At 31.4% G+C, this 22,531-nt stretch overlaps 1 protein-coding gene across 2 annotated transcripts; it reads left to right on the top strand.

Annotated features, from left to right (window-relative positions):
- The first annotated feature begins 971 nt into the window (after positions 1 to 971).
- Positions 972 to 22,531, top strand: LOC148312924 (putative sodium-dependent multivitamin transporter). 2 transcript variants are annotated; one of them, XR_015838648.1, is made up of 13 exons: positions 972 to 1,245; positions 3,270 to 3,399; positions 4,263 to 4,484; positions 6,874 to 7,030; positions 7,798 to 7,981; positions 8,599 to 8,695; positions 9,520 to 9,620; positions 10,515 to 10,734; positions 14,801 to 15,025; positions 15,874 to 16,055; positions 18,030 to 18,327; positions 19,623 to 19,806; positions 21,146 to 22,531. XR_015838648.1 is itself a non-coding variant. In XM_088271703.1 (12 exons), exons 2-12 carry the CDS (start codon positions 3,280 to 3,282, stop codon positions 21,176 to 21,178), a joined length of 1,839 nt encoding a protein of 612 aa, XP_088127829.1. In that variant the 5' UTR covers positions 1,054 to 1,245; positions 3,270 to 3,279; the 3' UTR covers positions 21,179 to 21,313. The 2 variants fall into 2 exon arrangements, 1 of the variants encoding a protein (XP_088127829.1); XM_088271703.1 differs by lacking the exon at positions 19,623 to 19,806 and having other exon boundaries at positions 1,054 to 1,245; positions 21,146 to 21,313.

The raw sequence follows: 22,531 nt of genomic DNA, 5'->3' as shown, positions 1-22,531 counted from the left end.
TACTCAATAGCTTTATAAACACAAACAGGAAGATGAAACTAAAATTTTAAAATCACAATTTCTTATAATGCCTTGCAGTGTCTGGAATTTTTCAAGTTAACCACAATAAGTGAGGTAAAAAAACCATTAATGCTTTGCCCAATAAACAATGTTTATTGGACCTACTACCAACATAGTTTAGTGCCAACTTTTGAAAAAATGTGTCAATGAAATTGCTCTGTTTATAAGAAATCTTATCAACATATCTCAGGAGAAAGCATTATTCCAAAGGCCATAAAAAAGCTAATGTTACACCTCTTGAAAAATTCTCAGCTGGACTCCTAGGACCTTTCAAGCTACCGCCCGATTTCCTACATTCTTGTCATACCAAAAATATTAGAAAAAATAGTTGCCCATAGACTGACAACGTAACACAGGCGTATTATGCCTGCTGTGGATGCTGGTGACCTTGTTTTAATTTCTTTGAATATGAGTGCTGCTTTCGACACAGTTGATCACAATATTCTGCTGGAACGCTCGAGGAAGATTTACAGCATCCGTCATAAAGCACATGCGTGGTTTTGCTCATACCTTTCAACACATGAATATTCAGTCATATTTCAACATTTAAAATCCCCCAATTATTCCATCTCTACTGGTGTACCGCAAGGATCAGTCCTAGGTCCTCTTCTATACGAAATATGTCTTAACGAAATATGTAGGAAAAATAAATTAAAATTAGGATTGTGGTCTCACTGCTACTCAGATGACACTCAAATTTATTTTTATTGCAAAACAGAAGAAAAAGATGAACTTGTTGACTCTGCCAATAAGTGCATTGCGAGAATAGGAGAATGGGTGGCTGAAAACACCCGTCCAAAATTACAGCCGCCATATGCATTCCGGCTCCGTCTATACCAAGAAAAAAAAGGAAACTCGGGTAGCCGTCATTACTCGGGCACTAGTCGTTTAATATTCTAGTTACTCTGCTTACATTTGACATTTCAAACGATAGATGTAGATGTTTTTTATCTTTGCTAAACTTTAAACCTTTCAAAAAACCGAGTTAACCTCAATCCGATTCGAAATCAGTCTGATTTGATACGTCTTTAAATCTGATTGTGCATAGTCGTGTTGTATATCGCTATGTGGAGTGATGTGAGGTATTATATAGCAATAATAAGGTGATGCAGTTGCCCTTTGAAAATTGCTGAACGAAGGAATAATAATTGTTATTATTTGACTAATACTTGTTCCTCTAGTAAGGTACGTTAAAAAATTGCAGTAATGTTGACTGATAAAATGCAGCCCAGCCATTTTTGCGTGCTGCGAAACTGTGTTTATATTTTTCAAGTACACTGAATTAACATGTATAAAATGGTTTATTTTAACCACTTTTAACATTTTGTTAGCATTGGTAATGTCTACAAATATTTTATTAATTAGACAGTATTTTACAATAGTTAAAATTAGATACGAAAGTCTTAATGAGAATTCCTCAAAAATTTGTTTTTCATTGTCTTCTCATAATTCACTGCTTTTTTATTTAAATTTATTTTACTAAGTATTCAATTTTATAACAATAAAATAAATAAGGCTCATTATAATATTGCGTATTTAATGTTGATATCTGGTTAATTTGCAGTGTATATATGATAATTTTCAAGTACATGTATCTTGTCTAAATTACATGAGTTTTGACAAGTACGGGTATGTAATGACAAATCCTGTAGCTATTCCTGCTATTCTCCTTTTCTGGTCTATTATTTTTTTATTATTTACACAAATATTTCAATTTCATACTATTTCTGTGAGCCTAAGCGGCTCATTATTAGAAATAGGTATCAAATTGTGGTAGAGTGGGTTCGAACTGAGAAACTTTGACTGAGTCCGCGACACTAACCACGGGACCACAACCCGTCCGACTTAATTTTTCCTCCTATATAGCGGTAATTTCTTTTACCCTGAGTTCCTTATATTATAAAGCAAGAAAAATTGCATTCTCATATTTATTTATTTTTTCTTAAAATTTATGCACTGGCTTCTTTCTGCGTAATGCCAGCCAATATCAACTCCCTCATGTTCGTGTGCTCGAAAATTCCCTTTTGTAAATAATTTGAAATATCCATATATTGAACGTTTTTTTAAATGTACACATTAAAATAAATGTACACCCTCTTCATCATAATTTATTGCATACTAAGTAAAATAAATACCTTTTACTTAACATTTTACAAAAAAATAGAAAAATATCCTTTTGTTGTGTGAGGGCACTTCGGCTGTCCAAACTTAAAACACAGTAAGGGACATTTTTTTTTGCATTTTTGGATTAAGTAGAATGCAAAAATGCAAAAAAAACCTACTACAAAAAAATGTCCCTTACTGTGTTTTGAGTTTGGACAGCCGACAGTCTAGATATTGTGTTATTGTACAGTGATGCCCGAAACTGCTGACAATGCATGACATCCAAAAGCATGTAACAAAAGCACTGACTGGCCTGACTTCACCCAAAAATACAACACAACTTGTATTCCATAAATATAAAAGTAAATAAGTAGTTCAAACCTCTATATAATATTATCTCATACCTCCAACAAACGTACGTGTATCTCCCCAATGCTCCAGTTCAGGGGTTCCCAATCTTTCTCAGCCCGCGGTGCACTTACAAGTTGAGTATTTTGTGATGGCGCCCTACTTTAGTAAGCTATTTGGAATAGATAATATGACTTTATATGTATGTACATATATTATAGTCGAAAGAAATAGGTACTTACCTACAATAATAGTTGGGTAGAAAGATGCTAGCTCTCAATAAAGAAATTGTCGCTTTATATAAATATCCGAGAATATTTTTGGTTTCGGATAAGGATCGACTTACGGCGCCCCTCTTTACTTTCTGCGGCGCACCAGGGCGCCGCAGCGCACACTTTGGGAACACTGCTCCAGGTCATTAGTCATAAGTAATTTGCTGTCACTAATCCAAACTGTTACAAGTACTTTCATGCCAGTCTTTTGCCAGTAACATGTGTATCATCTCCAAAACCCCTTAAATTTTGAATTTTAACCCATGCATTTGAAGAACACCCTTTTGAAATCAGAAAATATTTTATGGAGATTTCATTTCGAGGTAGCCATATAGGTGGGTGTATTTAATTATATTGTAAATGATTGCAGCTTGTATCATCAAAGCTTGTAACTGGGGATATGCCTTTTATTATTAATTCATCTTTTTGCTTATAACCTTCTATATTTTTACTATGAAAATGTAATTCCTTTTTACTATTTCGTAGAACCTTGAAAATGGGAGTCGAACTGAACTTTGACATATGGGATTATACCATTTTGGTATTGATGATAATCATTTCAATTGGTATTGGTGTTTACTTCCGCTTCACTGGAGGGAAGCAAAAAACAACCCAGGTATTTATATCTTTATCATTGTACAGTTAAAGATGTTCAGCACACGGGATGGATTAGGTTATGGTTCTGTGCTCGGTACATTAATATGCAACTTCTAGCTTGTGAAGGCAGAAGGTGTAACATTTCAGGGTAGACGCTTGACTGTTAAACTGGTGTTGGAGATTCAATTCCCGCCAACAGGAAAACAAATTTATTTTCAGTTGATATTCTAGGTTTTATTTTACTTTTCCATAGTTTCTTCATAACTGCTTCATAAGTCTCTTGTGCATCTATATTAATTTACTCTTGTATCTTAGAAATTTTCAAATGTTTTCCCAATTCCACCCAACAAACTCTATAAAATAAAACTATAATTTCGATTTTTACCACTTTTATTTTTGTTACATTTTTCCATGTACATATATATCTATCCCTGAAGATGATTGTCGAAACCGGTTGGAGAAAAGTACCAAAAATAAAAGTAGTTAAAACAATGTTTCAGTTTTTTTTATAAAGTTTTATTAAATGTGCCACAAAGTATCTCCATAAAGCATTAAAGAAATTATTTTTCTAGAGAGATTGTTTAAGGTACTCTATATAACTTTATTCCGATCACTCATTGCCGACCTTATGAGATAAATAGATTGATGAAACAAATATAATTACTTACAGGTTTTATGTTTTTTTTGTACTAAAAAGGTAGATTAAGTGAATTTTATAAACGGTCGATATGTAAATGTGTGCAAACGCCCAAAGCAAAAAGAGACAAAATGAATATTGGTATGTTATTACTACTCTGGACTCAATGAACTGACCATAACTTATTTCTTACCATGTGCATTGTACACCATTTGTTACCAACATAATGTTTGCTCTTTTCGCAGGAGTATTTGCTGGCTGATAAGAACATGTCGTTTCTTCCTGTGAGTTTCTCATTGATGGCTTCATTTATGTCCGCCATTACACTTCTTGGTGTATCAACAGAAAATTACAGCTATGGGACTCAATTTGTTGTCATTAATGTATCTTATGGCCTTGCGACACCAATTGCAGCATATTTATATTTACCAGTATTTTTCAAATTACAAAAAATTAGTGCATACGAGGTAAATATTTTTTTTTATAATTACATATTTATAAACTTCTTAGCACATATAGTTCTGAGCTCAGGTTTAACCCTTTGCAACTCGAAAGTTTTTTGGATGTGCATACTGCCAACTCTATGCATTTTATAATAATATAAATGGAAATATAGATAATTATTATTATTTTTTTAAAGTTTGTTTTGGTAAAATAGGTTGTAATATGTAAAATTAGAGATATCAATTGAAATTAAATTAGAAATTTTATTACTTAATACTATTTTTTTTACTGTACAAATATGATTCTAGTTAAATTATATTGCAACAGTAACCAAACAACAAAAAAGAGAAACAATAATCAAATTTCTCGCCACCGTAACGGCGGCACTCAAGTAATTCCAAACCGTGCATGGTGCCCCTGTGGCGGGCACTCCAGTGCTAAGGGTTAAATACAACATTCAGTGATGAATTTTGATAGTTTCTGTCTTATAAATTCTGCAAATTTCAGACCTCTATATAATTTGGGCAACCAGAGTGGTGTTTATTTTATTTTTAATTAATTAAGTTTTTTACTTAGTAAATTTCACTATTATATGATGCTTATTTACCTTGGAAAATGGAGTAGGTTGTAAAATGGAGTAGGATGAATATTTAAAATGTGATAGTGATTTAGAAGAAAGGTTGATGTAATAATTAATTAGGTTTATGAATATATTTGAGAAAGGTCATTTTTATTGATTTGTGGTTTTGTTATTTTTCAATTTTACTTCAGTCAATCAACCCTATGTTGACTGATTGTCGAATGCAGGGATATTATTACTAACCACAATATCAATTCATGTGTGTGGTTAAAAATATTTATGTTTAAAATTGAATTCTGTTTTAATATAAATAATAATAATAAAAATCCTTATCCACACCAAATGGTGCATAGGGCACTGCTTTATATGAACGCAGTGTTATCTTGATCGTTTACACATGAAGGAAAGGTGATCAGCCCTCCGCTTCAGGTACCAGTCCAGGGTAATATTAAATAAATATAACAGTGAAAAAATCACTTATATTTATTTTACCCCCCCTGGGAATCGAACCTAGGACCTCCAGAACGGTAGCCGAGCGTGCTGACCATTACACTACGGAGGCGGCACTGTAATATATGACATATTAAATGTATTTTGCTATGCCATTATTATTTCATTGAGAAAATCATACATTTATTTAACAGTTAATTTGTTTATTTAAATGCGAAGTATACTATTAATATACCAAGGATATAAACACACTAGTATTGTGTGCTGCATCTTTGTAAAAAGTTATAATATACCTTTATATTTTCTAAATATTAAATAGTTTTTTTATAAGTAGAATAAATGTTACATCTTTTTCCAGCAAATTACATTATATTTCATTTTACTTTATTATTGTAAATAGTAAATTATCATTTTTATTTAGATTTAGATGATAAAATTATTTTCATTGTCTTGCTGACTCTCTTTAAAGTAATCTTTAAAAAATTATTTTATTAATGTTATTTTAATTGTATGTATGTTGTTTTGGAAATAATTTAAAAATCTGCCGTAATGTAAGAACAATGATGATTACTAACTCTGTAACCTCTAAATTGTCATTTTTTTGGCTAAGAAAGACATAAAAATACTTAATAAAAATGAATAAAATAGTTTATTCAATGTACTGGCTCTCGCTAGCTACAGCTTAGCTTGGCTTTCTTGGAGTTGAAATGGTAAAGCATAACTTCCCGCACATGACCTTTTTCGGCATAATTAGGTTATTAACTGCCATTTATAAAAATGCTCATTTTGCATGTAATGCCACCTTTAAGCAAACAACAATTCTGAAGAACTGGTATATTTTAAAAAACTTTATAAAATTAATTAACTTTGTTTTCACCACTTTTAAAAAAATACAATTTAACCTACCGGTTTCGACAATACCTTGTCATCATCAGGGTTTATTTTAAATCAAAAACATCAAAATACTCTCACTAAAAACTTCCACACACTCCATAAAAATCCTAAATTTAGTATTATTTTAATGTTTCTGATTTAAAATAAACCCTGATGATGACAAGGTATTGTCGAAACCGGTAGCTTAAATTATATTTATTAAAAAAAAGTTGTGAAAACAACGTTAATTAATTTTATAAAGTTTAAAAAATGTGCTACAAAGTATCTGCGGAAAGCATTCAAGAAACCTGGTATATTGTTTAAAATTTTAAGAAGTCTATTGGTTGAATAACACTCACGCTACAAATGTTGTGATAATAACTATACAATGCATTATCATTATTTACTAGTCTTAATGGATAGAGTTGATGTATGTTTAATTGGTTTGAATTGTCATCTTTATTTATTTTCTTCAGTTGAGTCCTAATTGCCTTCAATTATTTTTCTAGTACTTAGGTCTAAGATATGGACCATCTTTACGATTGCTAGCATCTATTGCATATACCCTGCAAATGGTTTTGTATATGGGAATTGTTCTGTATGCTCCAGCAATTACACTGGAAGCTGTAACTGGTTTATCAAAAACATTTTCTATACTGTTAATTGGTAAGACTTTACACAATTACAATTTACATATCGCTTTCTCCTTTCAACAACGTCAAATATAAAAAAACTAGATTTTTCAGGAGATCGTTTTTAAAGTTTAAGAATATAGTAAAATATATTGAAAATAAATATCAATAGGTACTTAACTTTTTACTGTGCAACAGATCTTTTTAGGTTTAACCTGAAGGTTTTTTCTCCATTTGAAAAATATATATTTATGAAAATAATTAAACAATACCTTTTCTTCAAAATGCAAAAAAAAACACTTTCTTTCCTGTAGCGGGTAAATATTAAGTTGAAAATATGCCGCTTTTGCTGGGATATAGTACATTTTCTGGGCATTCCGAAAACATGCACAACTGAAAATTGTTGATTTTTTATAAATGACGTTGTTGAAAGGAGTGAGTGGTACATATATATATATATATATGTATATATATATACATATATGTATATATATATATATATATACATATATATATATATATATATATATATATATACATATATATATATATATATATATATATATATATATATATATATATATATATATATATATATATATATATATATATATATATATATATATATATATATATATATATATATATATATATATATATATATATATATATATATATATATATATATTTATTATTTTACTTAAAACATGGGGAAATCCATTAAGAAACCTTTTAGAACTAAGAGATTCAATTACCGAATGTTCATTCAATTACAATGTTTAATGTTCAATTTGCTTTTAGGACTCGTTTGCACATTTTACTCGACAATTGGAGGAATGAAGGCGGTCTTAATGACCGATGTATTTCAATCATTACTTATGTTTGCTGCTGTGTATAGTATCATAATATATGCAGCTATAGCCGCTGGAGGCTTGGATATGATTTGGAAAATCGCTCAAGACGGCGGGCGAATAGAGTTCTTCAAGTAAGTCTGTTTTATTTTGTCAAGGTTAGATATATCAGCACTCTCGTTAGCAGTGGCTAGCCATTTTGCAGAGTTTAAATATTTTATCAATCTTAATTTTACAGTTGCTTCATTCATCAATAAATCACTGAGCCAGCAACAGACTAGCATGTGAAAAACCTAGTATAAATGTGTTTGAATATTAATATTTTGAAAGAATGATTGTTTTTTTTTGTTTCAGGAAATTACACTGATATTTAATTTTCTTATTTTTAAAAATTTGAGTATGATATAGTGATGGATGTATATATAATTTTACTGTATTTGGCTAAATGATTTTTTTTTTTTTAACAATATTTACAAGATATCTCAATCCTTTATGAAGTGTAATACTATCGCCCCCTAGATCTCTCCAGTGTCTGTAGGGGGTTGTATCGCCTACATTAGAAGTTAAAAGCCAATTTACTTTCTATAAGTTTATTTACCCTCCTTAAAAATCTACCCTGTTCAAGTTTTATTTTATCTTTTTCCTAGATAGACACTCTTTTGATTGTGGTTATGATTGTTGTATTTTCTTTGCAGGTAGCTTTCAAAGCTATGTATTTTTTCAGAGGTTCAATTTTCAAACTCGTTTTTAGTTTCAGCTTAGACCCGACTGTACGTCACACTTGGTGGTCCCTTGTAATCGGAGGAATGGTTACATATCTGTCACTTTATGCTGTTAATCAAACGCAGGTTAGTGTTGTGTGATCAGTCAAAATTTATTATGGTTTTGAAATGCCTAACTACTTACAAGTAGAATTAGCACTATGCTTAGCAATGCAATACTCATTGGTATAATAGTATGAAACATCTATCGTTTTTATTTGAAAGACATCTACCGCAATATAAGCAGGCTACCGGCCAGGCAGTTATGGTGAATGTTACACAAGTTTATAAAGTGATCACTTATGTCAGCCAAAGTCTTAAGCCCCTGGATGCTTTCCATCTATCGTTTAAAAACAATAGATGCTTTGTATTATGTTAAGACATCTATAATACACATATTTTTATATCATCCAGAGGTATTGGGATAAATAATAATAAAAGCTTTTATTTAGTTTGGCTACGGAAATCAATCTATTGTCCATAAATGGTTGATTTATCCACTCCCCACTTGTTGAATCGATCTAAAACTTTGTATTTTCTTTATTATAGAAACTCGATTCGTGATAATCTTTATATGTTTAGAAAAGATTTTATTATAAAATAAGAATGCGTGAAAATACTATGCTCTTTCAAGATAATATTGTACAATGCTACACTAATTCTTTTTAAATATTTGAAAGGATAATGTAACAGTCTACTATCTACCACTTAATCTATTAATGATTATGAATACAGTGTAAATATTGTGATTTATGAATGAAGATAAGATCTTCATTGTAATTTTAATTAAATATTTCTGTCTGTCATTATGTATCATGTTACATATCTGAATACAAGATCTTAGTTAATCTTTGTAAATAATTTGTAATCTATGTTCCTACATTAAGTTTTATCTCTTCCACTTTTTTCAGGTCCAAAGATTATTGACCGTTAAAGACTTGAAAACTTCCCAGAAATGCCTTTGGTGGAATTGGCCAATTTTATCATTACTCAGTTTTAGTACATCTTTCAGGTGTTGTATACTATTTATTATTACTAGAATAATAATAATTTAAGATAATTTATTTAACTCTCTTTTCGTAAAATACTACCTCAAGGGTTCTTCACTGTGATTTAATTGGGGAAATGGAGATTGTGGAAATAATTTAGCAAAGAAATGCATTTTTTGTTTTTTTTAAAAGATCATCTCACTCTCACTGTTTCTAACCACTGATGGAAGAGTATTCATGCCATCAGTCCCGCAATAGCGCAGGCGCTCTCGCCAAATTTAGTATGCTGGTAGGATAACTTTACCCATAGTGGTTGTAACCGACCAAAGCTTAAGACGTCTATCAACCAATTTGTCTGGAACGCGCAGTTCTTTTAGATACTCTGGAGGAATATTATTTAATTAATTGATACATGAGTAGACAGAGTTTATACTCTACCCTTTTGGGAAAGCGTTACCAGTGCAGCTGAAGTATTATTGTATTGTATATTTATATGAATTATTTCCACTTAAAAAAAAATACTTATTATATATTTTAGATTATTATATATTTATATATTTTAATACTCATTATATATTTATATATCTATGCTTTATCTCCTGCTTAATGATGACTAAAAGTAATTAAAAATCTACTTTTCAAAACTGTTTTAAATGATAAGTAATACTAAAAGCTATTTATTTTAAGTAGGTTCATTTAAAATTGTAAGTTTAATTCAGTGTTTACAATAATGCTCCATTCTCAAAAATTTTTTTGGTTAATAATACTTACAACAACAAAAAATGTTTAATGACATTCGACATGGTACCATGAGGAAGAAATCGATGTTGAATGAGATTCCACATGGGACCGATAAGGGTTAAACATCATTGACTTTTATAATTCATAGTCATAAATATTTATTTCTAAATTTATAGCGGCCTTGCCATTTACTCTAAATACTATGACTGCGATCCGGTAAAGGATGGTAAGATATCATCCAACGACCAGCTGATGCCCTACTATGTCGTGGACACTATGGGTGGCACTCCGGGGTTGGCTGGACTCTTCATAGCCGGTATATTCAGCGCTTCGCTGTCCACTGTGTCGGCAGCTTGCAACAGTCTTGCGGCTGTCACCTTGCAGGATTACGTCAAGGTTATAACAGTACATTTGTGGAGGTCCTCACCAAAAAGTTACATTTCCAATATTGCACGAAAAATCAATTTAATGCAAATCTTTTCTGTTTACTATATTCTATAGAAATCTTAATTAAAGTTGCGATAAAACGTGACCAATCCTGTGTTAAACCAATATGAAATCATTAAATCCTAGCAAAACGTAACAATTTACAAGCTTGAATTCCTGATTACTTAAGTCATTTATAATGAAATGTAACTTTTTGGTGAGGACCTCCAAATTTGTTAGTTTGGTATTCTTAATGTTCTAATGTGTGCGCAAATACAATTATTCTATTGGCACCTTTTACTATGCATTTGAATGTCTCCATCTCATTTAACCAGAAAAAAAGATAAATACGATTTAGTTACTATTGAATGTTACATGAAGCATATCGCTCACTCCTTTCGAGAACATCATAAATAAAAAAACTTGATTTTTCAGGAGGATGATTTTAAAGTTTAAAAATACAATACAATGTATTAAAAATAAATATCAAGCCACTTACTAATCTTTTTAGTAAAACCTGAAGATTTTTTTCCATTTGAAAAATATTTAGTATATTTAAAAAAATAATTAAACAATACCTTTTCTTCAAAATGCAAAAACAACACTTTCTGCCCTGTAGCGGGTAAATATTAAGTTATAAATATGACTTATTTGCTGGGATATATGTAGTACATTCTCTAGGCACTCCGAAAAGATGCACAACTGAAAATTGACAATTTTTGATTTATGACGTTCTTGAAAGGAGTGCGCGATATGTGAAATTTTTTTATTTTATAAAATATACAAACAAATACTATTCCAGCACATTTTTTATGATACTTTACACCTCTAAAACTTCTAAAAACATGTAGAAATTGAGGTGACACAGTGACAGAGTGACCCAGCGGCTTTTTTAAATATTCGTAAAATGTTATTTGTATTAATAGTGCCATCGGTCGATGAAGTTATATTGTAAATTTGCGGCAAGATAATTTTAAAAAAAATGCGGAGAGATTTCATTTTTTCATACGGTTGAACTTGGTTATTACAATCACGGATATGCAAGATCTCGGATATAACGAGAAAACATTCATTGACATTTAAGTTTGTGATTTTTTTCATACATTTATTCACGGTCATAATGAGCTACTTCTCGCCTATACCGGCTAAAATAATGTCAAAAAAATTATGAAAAATGCTAATGTGTCTTTTTTTTAAAAACACGTTTTTCAACCCTAAGCAATAAAATCTGACCAGGCGGTTGGCTACACCGATGCCACCGGATTGGATTATAAGACAATATTATTAATATTATTGACAATAGTTAAGATACTAAGTACTTAAATGGTGTTTTTCCCGACAACATTGAAAAAGTATCCTTGGATATATTAGTTTGATGCATAAGTAACATTGTATTTTTTAAGAATTTTTTTTTTTTTTTCGCATATATGTACTTTATTAATTTGATTAATTACATAATTTCAATAATTTAAAATGACTTTTTTCCATCTTTCTGTCAACTTTTTGATTTCATTAGAATAGAAACTTTCGGGTTTCGATGCAAAGAACGTGTCTATTGCTGTTCTCACATCCTCCGTTGTTTTAAATTTTTTCCTATTTAAATCATTTTGTATAGATAAAAAAATATGGAAATCAGAAGGAGCTTAATCAGGAGAATAAAGTGGATCCTTTAAAATATCTTAATTTAGCTCTTTTAATTTATGTTGTGTTATCATCGCAGAATGTGACCTCGCGTTATCACGGTGAAAGACGACACCCTTGCGATTGATAAGTTGGGGTCGTTTTATTACGAGTGCCGACTTTAATTTTTTAATCTGTTCACAGTATCTCTCAGCATTTATTGTTTGGTTAGGTCGCAACAATTGATAATAAATAATGGTTTTCATATTCCACCAAACACAAAGCTTTTTTTTTAAGAAGTGCTGCTTTGGGAGTTGTTAATGGGACTTGCCCTGGCTTGGTCCAGTGTCGCTTCCTTGTTTTATTACTATACACAACCTATTCTTCATCTTCCATCACTAGCCAATGCAAAAAGGGCTCATGATTTTGTCTCGCATACAAGGAAACACATGTTGTAACTTGGTCTAACAGATTTGCGGGTGACCATTCGTGCGAGACCAATACGCCGTACTTAAAACCCGTTCCAATGCGATGCAGATGCCTCACCACCGTAGATTGATCAATACCCATCGTCAATGCAATGTCCCTGGTATTTTGACGGGGATCAGCTTCAAGTATGGCTTTCAGTACATCATCATCGGTGGTTGAAGGGCGTTCCGATCTTTCTTCATCAGCTGTTGATAATTTCCAGGTCTGAATTAAACAAACCTTTATCGAATTCAAAAAGTAAAAGTGTCAAATATGCAATCTATTCTCTGAGAAATAAAAAATTCACAAGACCTCTGTAAACCTCTACCTCTAACGGTAAAACTGAAAAAAAAGTTATAAAAAACACTACTTTATATGACACATAGACACCATTAAGAATATCTGTTAACACGGTTGGTGAAAAAAATATGCTACAGTCTACGTAAACATACGACGTTACTTATGCATCAACCTAATAGTTAAAATTGCATGTAATGCTTTGTGAAGTTACTAGTTATTTATTAACGCCAGCAGCTCAGCACCTCATTAAAATAAACACAATTTTTTTTTTAGTGATGGATGTCATACGTGTTACAAAGATTTTACCGATACTTACTTTGGACAATGTATAATAAACATTATATGGTGGGCAATGTCTGATCAATTCTACATAAAGCAGATCAGTTAGAAACAAACCCTCGAATTGTAAACATGTTATAACGAGATCGGTCCCGTCTTGCTCGTTGTAACCGAGTTCAACCGTATTTATAAATATATATGTATGTATATATAAATATAAATAAATATATATATATATATATATATATATATATATATATATATATATATATATATATATATATATATATATATATATATATATATAAATATATATAAATATTATTATACTCAAAACATGATAAAAAAGAAAAATACTTTTTATTTTCATTATTTCCATGCGGACTTAATTTTTTTTTATAACTGTAAATATGTATATGTGACCTCAATCATTTATTTGTAATAACTAGCAACTAGGTATTGATCATTTCATTTTGTTTTGGTATTTTATAAGGGTATGCTGCTTTACACAAATGATGTGTGCGAGGGTATGCTTATGAACAATTATGCGATTAAATCAGGTGTATGCATAAGTCTTTTCCGGTTGTTGAGTCTGTCAAACAATAGCATCTGTATTGTATCGTTCAGTGATCATGCACGACATTTGTGCCTGAAACAGAACATTTGCTTTTCTCATTTAATCAAAAGAAAAAGGCAGTGAAAAGTCATTGTTAGCTCGTTGAAACATGGTGAACATGCTTCATCAATTAAAACATGTCAGACATGGTTTACAAAATTTTAAATGTGGCGATTTCAATGTGAAAGGCAGTGCTTGCTCTGGTAGACCACAACAGTTTGAAGATGAGCAATTGCAGACGTTACTGGATGATGATCCATGTGAAACATATCATGAATTGGCAAAAGCATTAAATGTGTCACAAGAAAGACACCTTGAAATTGCTTGGATGGGACATCTTTCCGCACTCGCCTTACTCCCCCGACCTGGCGCCATCTGATCATCGCATCAATGGGGCACGCGGCGCAGAGCAGCACTTCAACAATTTTGAGGAAGTTGAAAAATGGCTCAACTAATGGTTTCCCTCAAAAGACAAACCGTTTTTCTGGCATAGTATTCATAACTTGAAAGATGGGCGAAGTATGTAGAAGCCGTTTGCCAGTACTAAGCAACTAAATAATTTCCCTTGAAAATTACATGTTTTCTTTACCACAAAAACCGGCAAAAACTTATGCATACACCTAGTAAATGTACATCATAGGGCAAACAACATTTTCATTTATTTAAGTTTTCCATGGAAGTATATGTATTACCGTGCGGTTTTAAATAAGTTACTTTACCAGTTTGGTAAACCTTAATTATTTTTTTCTACAGCCCCTGTACCAGCACATCAAAAACGCTCCTCTTCCAGAAGATAAAATGGCCCTTCAATCGAAAGTGATGGCTTGTATCTATGGACTCGTCTGTTTAGCCATAGCTTTCATCGCACAATACTTAGGAGGAGTTCTTCAAGCGGCATTAACTATTTTCGGTGTTGTTGGCGGCCCTCTCTTTGGAGTTTTTACTCTGGGAATGTTTACATTACGAGCGAATGAAAAGGTATATTCCAGCGTTTACATTTTTGGAATTGATCCGTTGTAGCCATATTAGAAAATCAATATTTTGACATCCATCAAGCACAACATTTCTGTTTACTTTTGTTTGAATCCATTAATATTATACATACAATGTTTTATGATTGCACGTGTTGGGAATGGTGAGATGGGGCGCTTTGTAACATTTTGTTGATTTTAGTTGAGAAATTATAACAGAGCAACACATATTTAATATACAGAGAGACACATACAAGTATTAAACCCTTACTGGTCCAATGTCGAATTTCATTCGACATCGATTTTTTGCTCTTAGGTCCCATGTCGGATGTTATTCAACATTAGTATTCATTTAAATTCCAAGCTTACATTTTTGTCACTCGTATCTATTACAACAGTATGTGGAGCAGAGTACAAAAGTTTTTTCCAATTGAATGTAAGTGGCTACCTAGATTTTTTTTTAATTTTGGGGTACAGGAAAGGGTTAATGTACATATTTAATGTACATATAATATACAAATTATATGTAATGGATATCTGAAAACTGGCTTTGATTTAGAATTATTTTTACTGTGTCAATTGTGGAATTCCGACTTGTCACAGTCGTCATCAACAAGGATTCCAGTTTATAATGAAGTATTTAACAATAAGTGCATTGTTTAGAAATTATGAAAATTCACTACCGAATATTGAAGAATTTGGCACCCTTTGGACGACTGTTCACGATGTACGTGAACGAAAATAAGACCCCCATTTGCCACTTGTTTCAGTACATACCATTGTTAATGGTGGCATTTCGACATTCGAATGATTTAGAATTGTATGTTTTAAATTGCCGCACATGTTAATTTGTAGGGTTCAATGATTGGATTTCTTTGTGGATTAGCAATATCACTCTGGATAGGATTCGGTGGACCCAAACCACCTCCGCCGTATTTACCCACTAGTATAGCTGGCTGCAATAATTCCACAATATTTTCAAATAGTACTGAGAACACTGTCACCTCATACCTAATGAGAGACTCTACCGATGACAGGTACATATTTTTTTATATCTCTCCCCTACTTTTAGATTATTACAGCTCAAAAAAATTGCACACGGCAACGCATTGAAAAAAAATTCAATATATCGTTTCTCGATTCTGGTAGCTTCAAACTTCTATGTACCATTTGAGAGTGAATATGAAAAGGAATGTTTCACATGCAAGCATTAAAACATTTACAACATTTTGAGTGTGTCCAAATACTTGTTCACAAATTTGGATTATCTCCAATTATAGGAGTTATTTTTCATATTATTTTTTTGACATTCCAACATAGATGAAGACGATATGAAGAATATTTCGAAATTGGATCACATATATAGAACTTCCAAGAATTTGAGTAGTGTGGTTGTCAATCACAGGTAGAATTGGTGAATGTTACACGTGTGTAAAGTGATCACTTACATCAGCCTATGAGAGTCGTAAGCCCCGTAAATGCCCAGACTTCCATATTCTTCTTTATCTATGTTGAGATGTAAAAAAATAATATCAAAACGTTTATTTACGTATACCAGTTAATTTTATTTCATTTATTGGGTTGATGCAAAAGTTTTGACCGTTTTTTACATATATTTTTTTTTAATTTTTTTTTCTTGTGTATTATTTATTTAATAAATTATAAAATTTCCATCAGTTCTTTTAACCTTCTTCCATCTTTCTATCAACTTATTAATACCAGTAGTATAAAATTCCGCGGATTTTAATGCGAAAAATGAAGTAAGGGATGTTTTTACCTGCTCTATTGAATAATTTTTTTCATCAATAAAATTTTTTCGCAGTGATCGGAATAAATAAAAATCAGAAAGAACAAGATCTGAAAAATACAGTGGATGCTTGATAACATCCCAAGTTAACTCATTTAGCTTGTGTTGGGTCATCATAGCCACATGTGGTCGCGCCTTGTCGTAATGAAACACTGCCCCTTTTCTGTTTACCAATTCTGGTCTATCCTTTTGAAGGACAATGTTCAATTTGGATAATTGCTGACAATATCGTTCTGTTGTACTTGTCTTATCGTGTTCCAAGAGTTCAAAACACACAATACCCTTATTATTCCACCAAACACAAATTATAACTTTTTTTATGGATTTCGGCCTTCGAAGTTGTTAATGGGGCTTGTCCAGGTATAGTCCAATGTCTTTTTCTTGTTACGTTGTTGTCCACAACTCATTTCTCATCTCCCGTCACCAAACGATGCAAAAAGGTTCATGTTTTTGTCTCGCACTTAAAGCAACGCGCGTTGAAACACGATCCAATAAATTGGCAGCCGACAATTGATGAGGTATCCAAACGTCGTACCGCGAAACCATTTCCATACGCTTCAAATGTCTTAATGCGATTGTTTGGTTGACTCCCATCATTGACACAATCTCCCTGATGGTTAGACGTGGATTGGTGTCAATTATGACTTTTAATTCGTCGTCATCAGACTTCAATGGCCGCCCGGTACGTGGTTTATCAATGAGTGAAAAATCTCCAGATCGGAATTTTGCAAACCATCTTCGTACCTGTCGAACTTTGATGACATCTGCACCATACACTTCACAAATGTTTTTGGTTGCCACACTCGCGGTATTGTCTTTACGGAATTCATAAAGTAAACAATACGTAAATGCACTTTATCAAACGACATTATGAAAAAATACAAGGGGTTATTACTGTACTCTGGCCAGGCCAAAACTGAATAGAAAGTAGAGGGAAAGCATCCTTTATACAATAGAAGCATAAAAAAAGAAGATACTATTCATAATTTATGAAAAAAAAATTTTTACCAGGGATCATAAAAAACGGTCATTACTTTTGCATCAACCCAATATTTCACATATGTACTAGGAAAATTACCAGAATTCCATATTTCCTCCACAAAACACTTGTTTGTCTCCGTTGAGACATTTATAAAAATCTTGCTAACAATCCCTCCGGGGTTTCAATCAATTGATGTTAATTATTCTTTTTCTCTTTTTGCAGTGAATACTTTTATCTCTATCGCTTATCCTACATGTGGTCAGGCGTTCTTGGTTTTCTCGTGACAATGATATTAGGCTACATCATGTCATATGTATTATTTAAAATATCTCCCAAGATATTTGGTAATAGTTGGGAAAAACCTGTAAATGATGACTCAGACCTACCCAAACCTGACGAGAACAATACGACTGATAGTTACTCGACTACCACATTACCGAATCCGGACTTATTTACACCTTTATTGTGTGCTTGGATCAGAAAATCCAATCAAATTAAAAGTTCCAATTCCAATATCATGGTAAGTTTTTCATTTTAATATAATTTTTTTTTCTACTACCACTGTTTTATTTTTCTTTTTGTTTTTATTCATCGTCTCACTAGTTTTTTTATGTTTTATAAATTTTATTACGCCATGAACCAACACATTTACCTTATATACTTTTTTTCAAAAGCATTTTTTTCTATTTTTATTCTCATGTGTTTGTTCCCTTAAGAACAAACGCATGACAATAGAAAGTAAAATGAAAATATCCAAAACATATGTTCGACCAATAGCCACTTATGGGATTGAGGCAAGAGCAGATACTTCTAGAACAAAATCTCGACCCCGAACCTCCGAGATGAAGACCCTCTGATCCAGAACCGGAAACACATTGCGAGACCGAGTAAGAAATACCGATATCCGGAGCATGTGTAAGACGGAGGATATCGTGAGGTGGGGACGACAACGAAGGCGATACTGGAATGAACATATAAACAGAATGTCAGAAGGCAGACTTCCACGTATCGCCCTTCAAGGTAACCCTGAAGGACACAGACCCCCAGGCAGACCTCCGAAAAGATGGAAAGACAGCTGGGAGTCAACATCCCAAGAGCAACATCCGGAGGCACTAACAGATCCCTAGGATCTACAAAAAAAGAGGAAGAAGGAAATTTTTTCTCTCAATGTACTAAAGAGTAAAAATTCATCCACAAATATAAAATATTATAATTTTACTTAAAAACTGCTTTACACGGTCCTCGATTTACTGATGGTGTTTTGTGATGTATTAACAATTTTGATTCACAAGATTTGAAGTTGGGGCACCATGTGCTTTGTAGTTTTCAGCTTATTTTTTCAATGATAACATACAGTTGAATTAGTGTTTTGGATCTCAACTATGTATGTACATATATGCAATACAAAATCTTTTTCTAAGCTTCTTTGTCTTATTTAAATGGTAGTAGTTTATGAGTTTGATTGAGGATTGGATTTGGTTTGAAATATGTATAGAAATCGTCACCCACAGGTAAAGGGTTTAAGTGTTTGCATGCTCTCTGTGTTGAATTGCAAATTCTAAATTTTAAACTGCTTGTAGTCAGGTATGGTGTGAGTAAAAAGAATATGTATTTTAAATGTTATGATTGATAAATATGTCTATATATTTCATTTCATTTTATAGACAGTTGGATAACTCCACATACTTATTTGCACCCCTTAAATAGTTTTTTAGTTTTTCAAATAGTTTTCTCCTATTACAAAATGGTCTATCTAATTTTAGCATTATATTTGAAATTCTTGCACTTTTTTATGTAAAATATCCTTTTTTATAGATGGCACCTGGTAACAAAGCACATTGAAATTGAATAAAAACTATCTGCACAAACTGTTAATATATTGGCCGAACCTTTATTTTCTTCTTACTTGACATTATTAAAATCTATGTGGGATTGTTTTTTTTCTTCTCCATTTTAAATATGCCTAAATTTAATATAACGTTGGATTCTATCTTTTATGGTGAGTAACTACTATGTTTAATAAGTATGCCTCTAATAATGATTTCTTTCGTTTTCATCTCAAATTATCTGCGAGTACATGAGTGAGCCAATGATACCTTGTTCGCAACATTTATGAGTGGCTAGTACTCTAGATTCTGATCATAATGACTTCTCCTTAAAATGTACAACTGTTCTTAAAACCATCAGCTTCTCTCGGAGTAATCTGGATAGCAATATTCTTTTGTATAGTTAAATTAGGCTGGAGTTATCTCTGTGGTCGCCTTAAACTGATAAAATATCTCTTCTTCTCATAAGAAAGAAACACACAGAAAAAGTTTGTTCATACATGTTATTTTATATCGCCATCTCATTCAAAACTCAAGTGTATAGTTTATTGTGTAAAAGGTTTGTAACGTACTTCTCTATTAACAGATGATTTCATGCCGTGAAACATTGATCCTATCACAGATTTGAGAAGCGGATATTGGGTTAACATAGTTTCTAAATTGTAGAGACTGGCCTTCTTAAATGCATTCTAGTTTATAAGTATACACAGTGGTATTAGATTTTATTTCATCAGGGTGGGTAGTAGGAAAGACAACCTATTAACTTTTTTTAAATTATAGATTTTTACAATAATTTATAGTCAATTATTGGATTGTTAGTATATTTATGGTATATGAGTAAGGTAGGGTAAATATTGCTTTTGTGTTTATTTGTATTGCATGTCTGTGAGTATCGATTGTCATGTTGTAATCTAATGAAAGATTTACTGGTTATGGGTAATATTTTTTATACCTATATTTTTTCTGTCTCTTCGCTATTCTAGTGCAAAAGGTCTTTGTTATAATGCATGAATGAACGTCATAGGAACAAGTCTGTTTATTGAATATGCTACTTTCATATCGCTTTTATCAGCTAAAATTAATCTCAAATATCTATTTCAATAAAATTAGATTTTGCTGTAAAAACTAAAATCTCTAAAATTTAGTGTTATTATTTCTCGGGTATACCACTAACTCGGTTTTACAATTTTCATTTTTAATTTGGTATTTATTGAGTTTGTTTACTGCAGTTATTTGTCTGGGAATTGGTGGAAACCATATAATGATAATTTTTAATGTACATAAATTGGTTATTGTAAGGAAATATTAACTCCTGCTACTTTCTAGACTCTATATTTTTGCTCCTTCAAACACTTGGTTTTCAAGTAACCTTTTTTCTCCCGGTTGATACCTCCTCTAGCATTCAGACCAAAGTTTTGTAATGTCAAAAATTACCGTGATATTTTTGTGAAATTATTTGAGGAAAGGTTTTAATTTATAATGTTGACTCTTAAATTCTTTTTTTATTTTTAGATGGAGTCCAAACCATTTATGGAAGAATTATAATGTTAAATCTTATACTTACATAGGATGTTAAAATTGTTAGTTATTGTTTATTATAAACAGCTTAAAAAAATAAGGTAACGATATTTTTCTCAAATCATTAATTTTAACTATACTGCACAGAAGTTATGAATGTACATATGAAAAACATTCGGACCTTTATTTTAACTAATATTTTTTTATGGTCAATAGGTCTGAAACATTAAGAACTGGTAATTTAGAATATAAACAAGATACCTACGTATTGTTAGTCTGATATGCAAATAAAAGGCCTTTTTTAACAAAAAAGTCAACTATCAAGAAATAATATTAATTTATTAATCAATTCAGTTGCTATTTTTACTCATGCTCAATTTTATTTTAAATTTGAAATATACAATTCTCATACAAAATAAAATAAAAACTACAGAAAACCTAATCGAACCATTAATAAAGTTATTATTATTTAATATATTTAAATAGCTTGGTATCAAAACCTTTTTTACCGCAAATAAAAAAATTAAACTATATTAACCTCGAGCCTGCAGGACCCTTGATAGGGGTCGGTTCATTTCGATATTAAAAACTAAATTTATATGAAAACACTTAAGTGAAAAGGTTAAGCTGATAAAACAAAGTCTTCTTTACAATTATGATGAAAGAATTACATTTTTTACTTAGAGTTTTCATTTGTGAGATTTACCATTTCCAAATATAATATGTCACATGAAATATAAATGTCATAAAAATCAGTTAACTTTTTTTTTAAATACATTGAATTTTATTTATGTACATAACTTCGTTTCACTGTGAAATATTTAACTTCCCTTTTTTATTAAGATCAGTACTATGAATAAAGGGTGGCGAGTGACTAAAAGTTATTAACTTTATAAAATACAACTACAATTTATTCTCAGCAACAAATCATATCTCAATGTAGTTTTTACCTCATTTTTTAAGGTTTAATTGATCAATCGTATTGATTGTTGCGTATACTATGGGCAATTGTGAATATGTTTTTATACCCAACTTTACATTCAAAAGATACCTCAGAATAGTCATAATAAAGGATGGCTTTTTGATAAGGCATTGCTAAGTTACCTCTTCTGCTGGTGTTGTATTGTGTTTGCTGTTTGAGCACTGTTATAGCTATTTTTGTTTGAATGAAACCTGCTTAACTTAATCATAAACTTTATGATAAATGTACTCCTAGAAAATAATAACACTATTTAATTTCCAAAATGTTAAATGTTTTGATATTTAATTACTTCTATTCGTATTTAAAAATTAAGGTACAAACCTTCGGAATATAAATCCAAAAGACTAACCTGTCCGGTGGTATGACCATACATGGTCGTCCAAATAAAACCTTCCTCA

The sequence above is a fragment of the Brachycentrus maculatus genome, unplaced genomic scaffold, assembly GCF_059751285.1.
Source record: "Brachycentrus maculatus isolate JH-2025_06_01 unplaced genomic scaffold, ASM5975128v1 h1tg000029l, whole genome shotgun sequence".
NCBI classification, from domain to species: Eukaryota; Metazoa; Arthropoda; class Insecta; order Trichoptera; family Brachycentridae; genus Brachycentrus; species Brachycentrus maculatus.
Note: the sequence above shows the minus strand (reverse complement) of the source record. Positions and strands in the feature narration are given on the sequence as shown.

Bases quoted from the DNA above. Each gene is read 5' to 3' on its own strand.
- LOC148312924 (XM_088271703.1), top strand. From the start codon at position 3,280: ATGGGAGTCGAACTGAACTTTGACATATGGGATTATACCATTTTGGTA. The intron at 8,696-9,519 runs GTTAGTGTTGTG...CACTTTTTTCAG, and splicing joins ATGCTGTTAATCAAACGCAG to GTCCAAAGATTATTGACCGT. The intron at 9,621-10,514 runs GTGTTGTATACT...CTAAATTTATAG, and splicing joins AGTTTTAGTACATCTTTCAG to CGGCCTTGCCATTTACTCTA.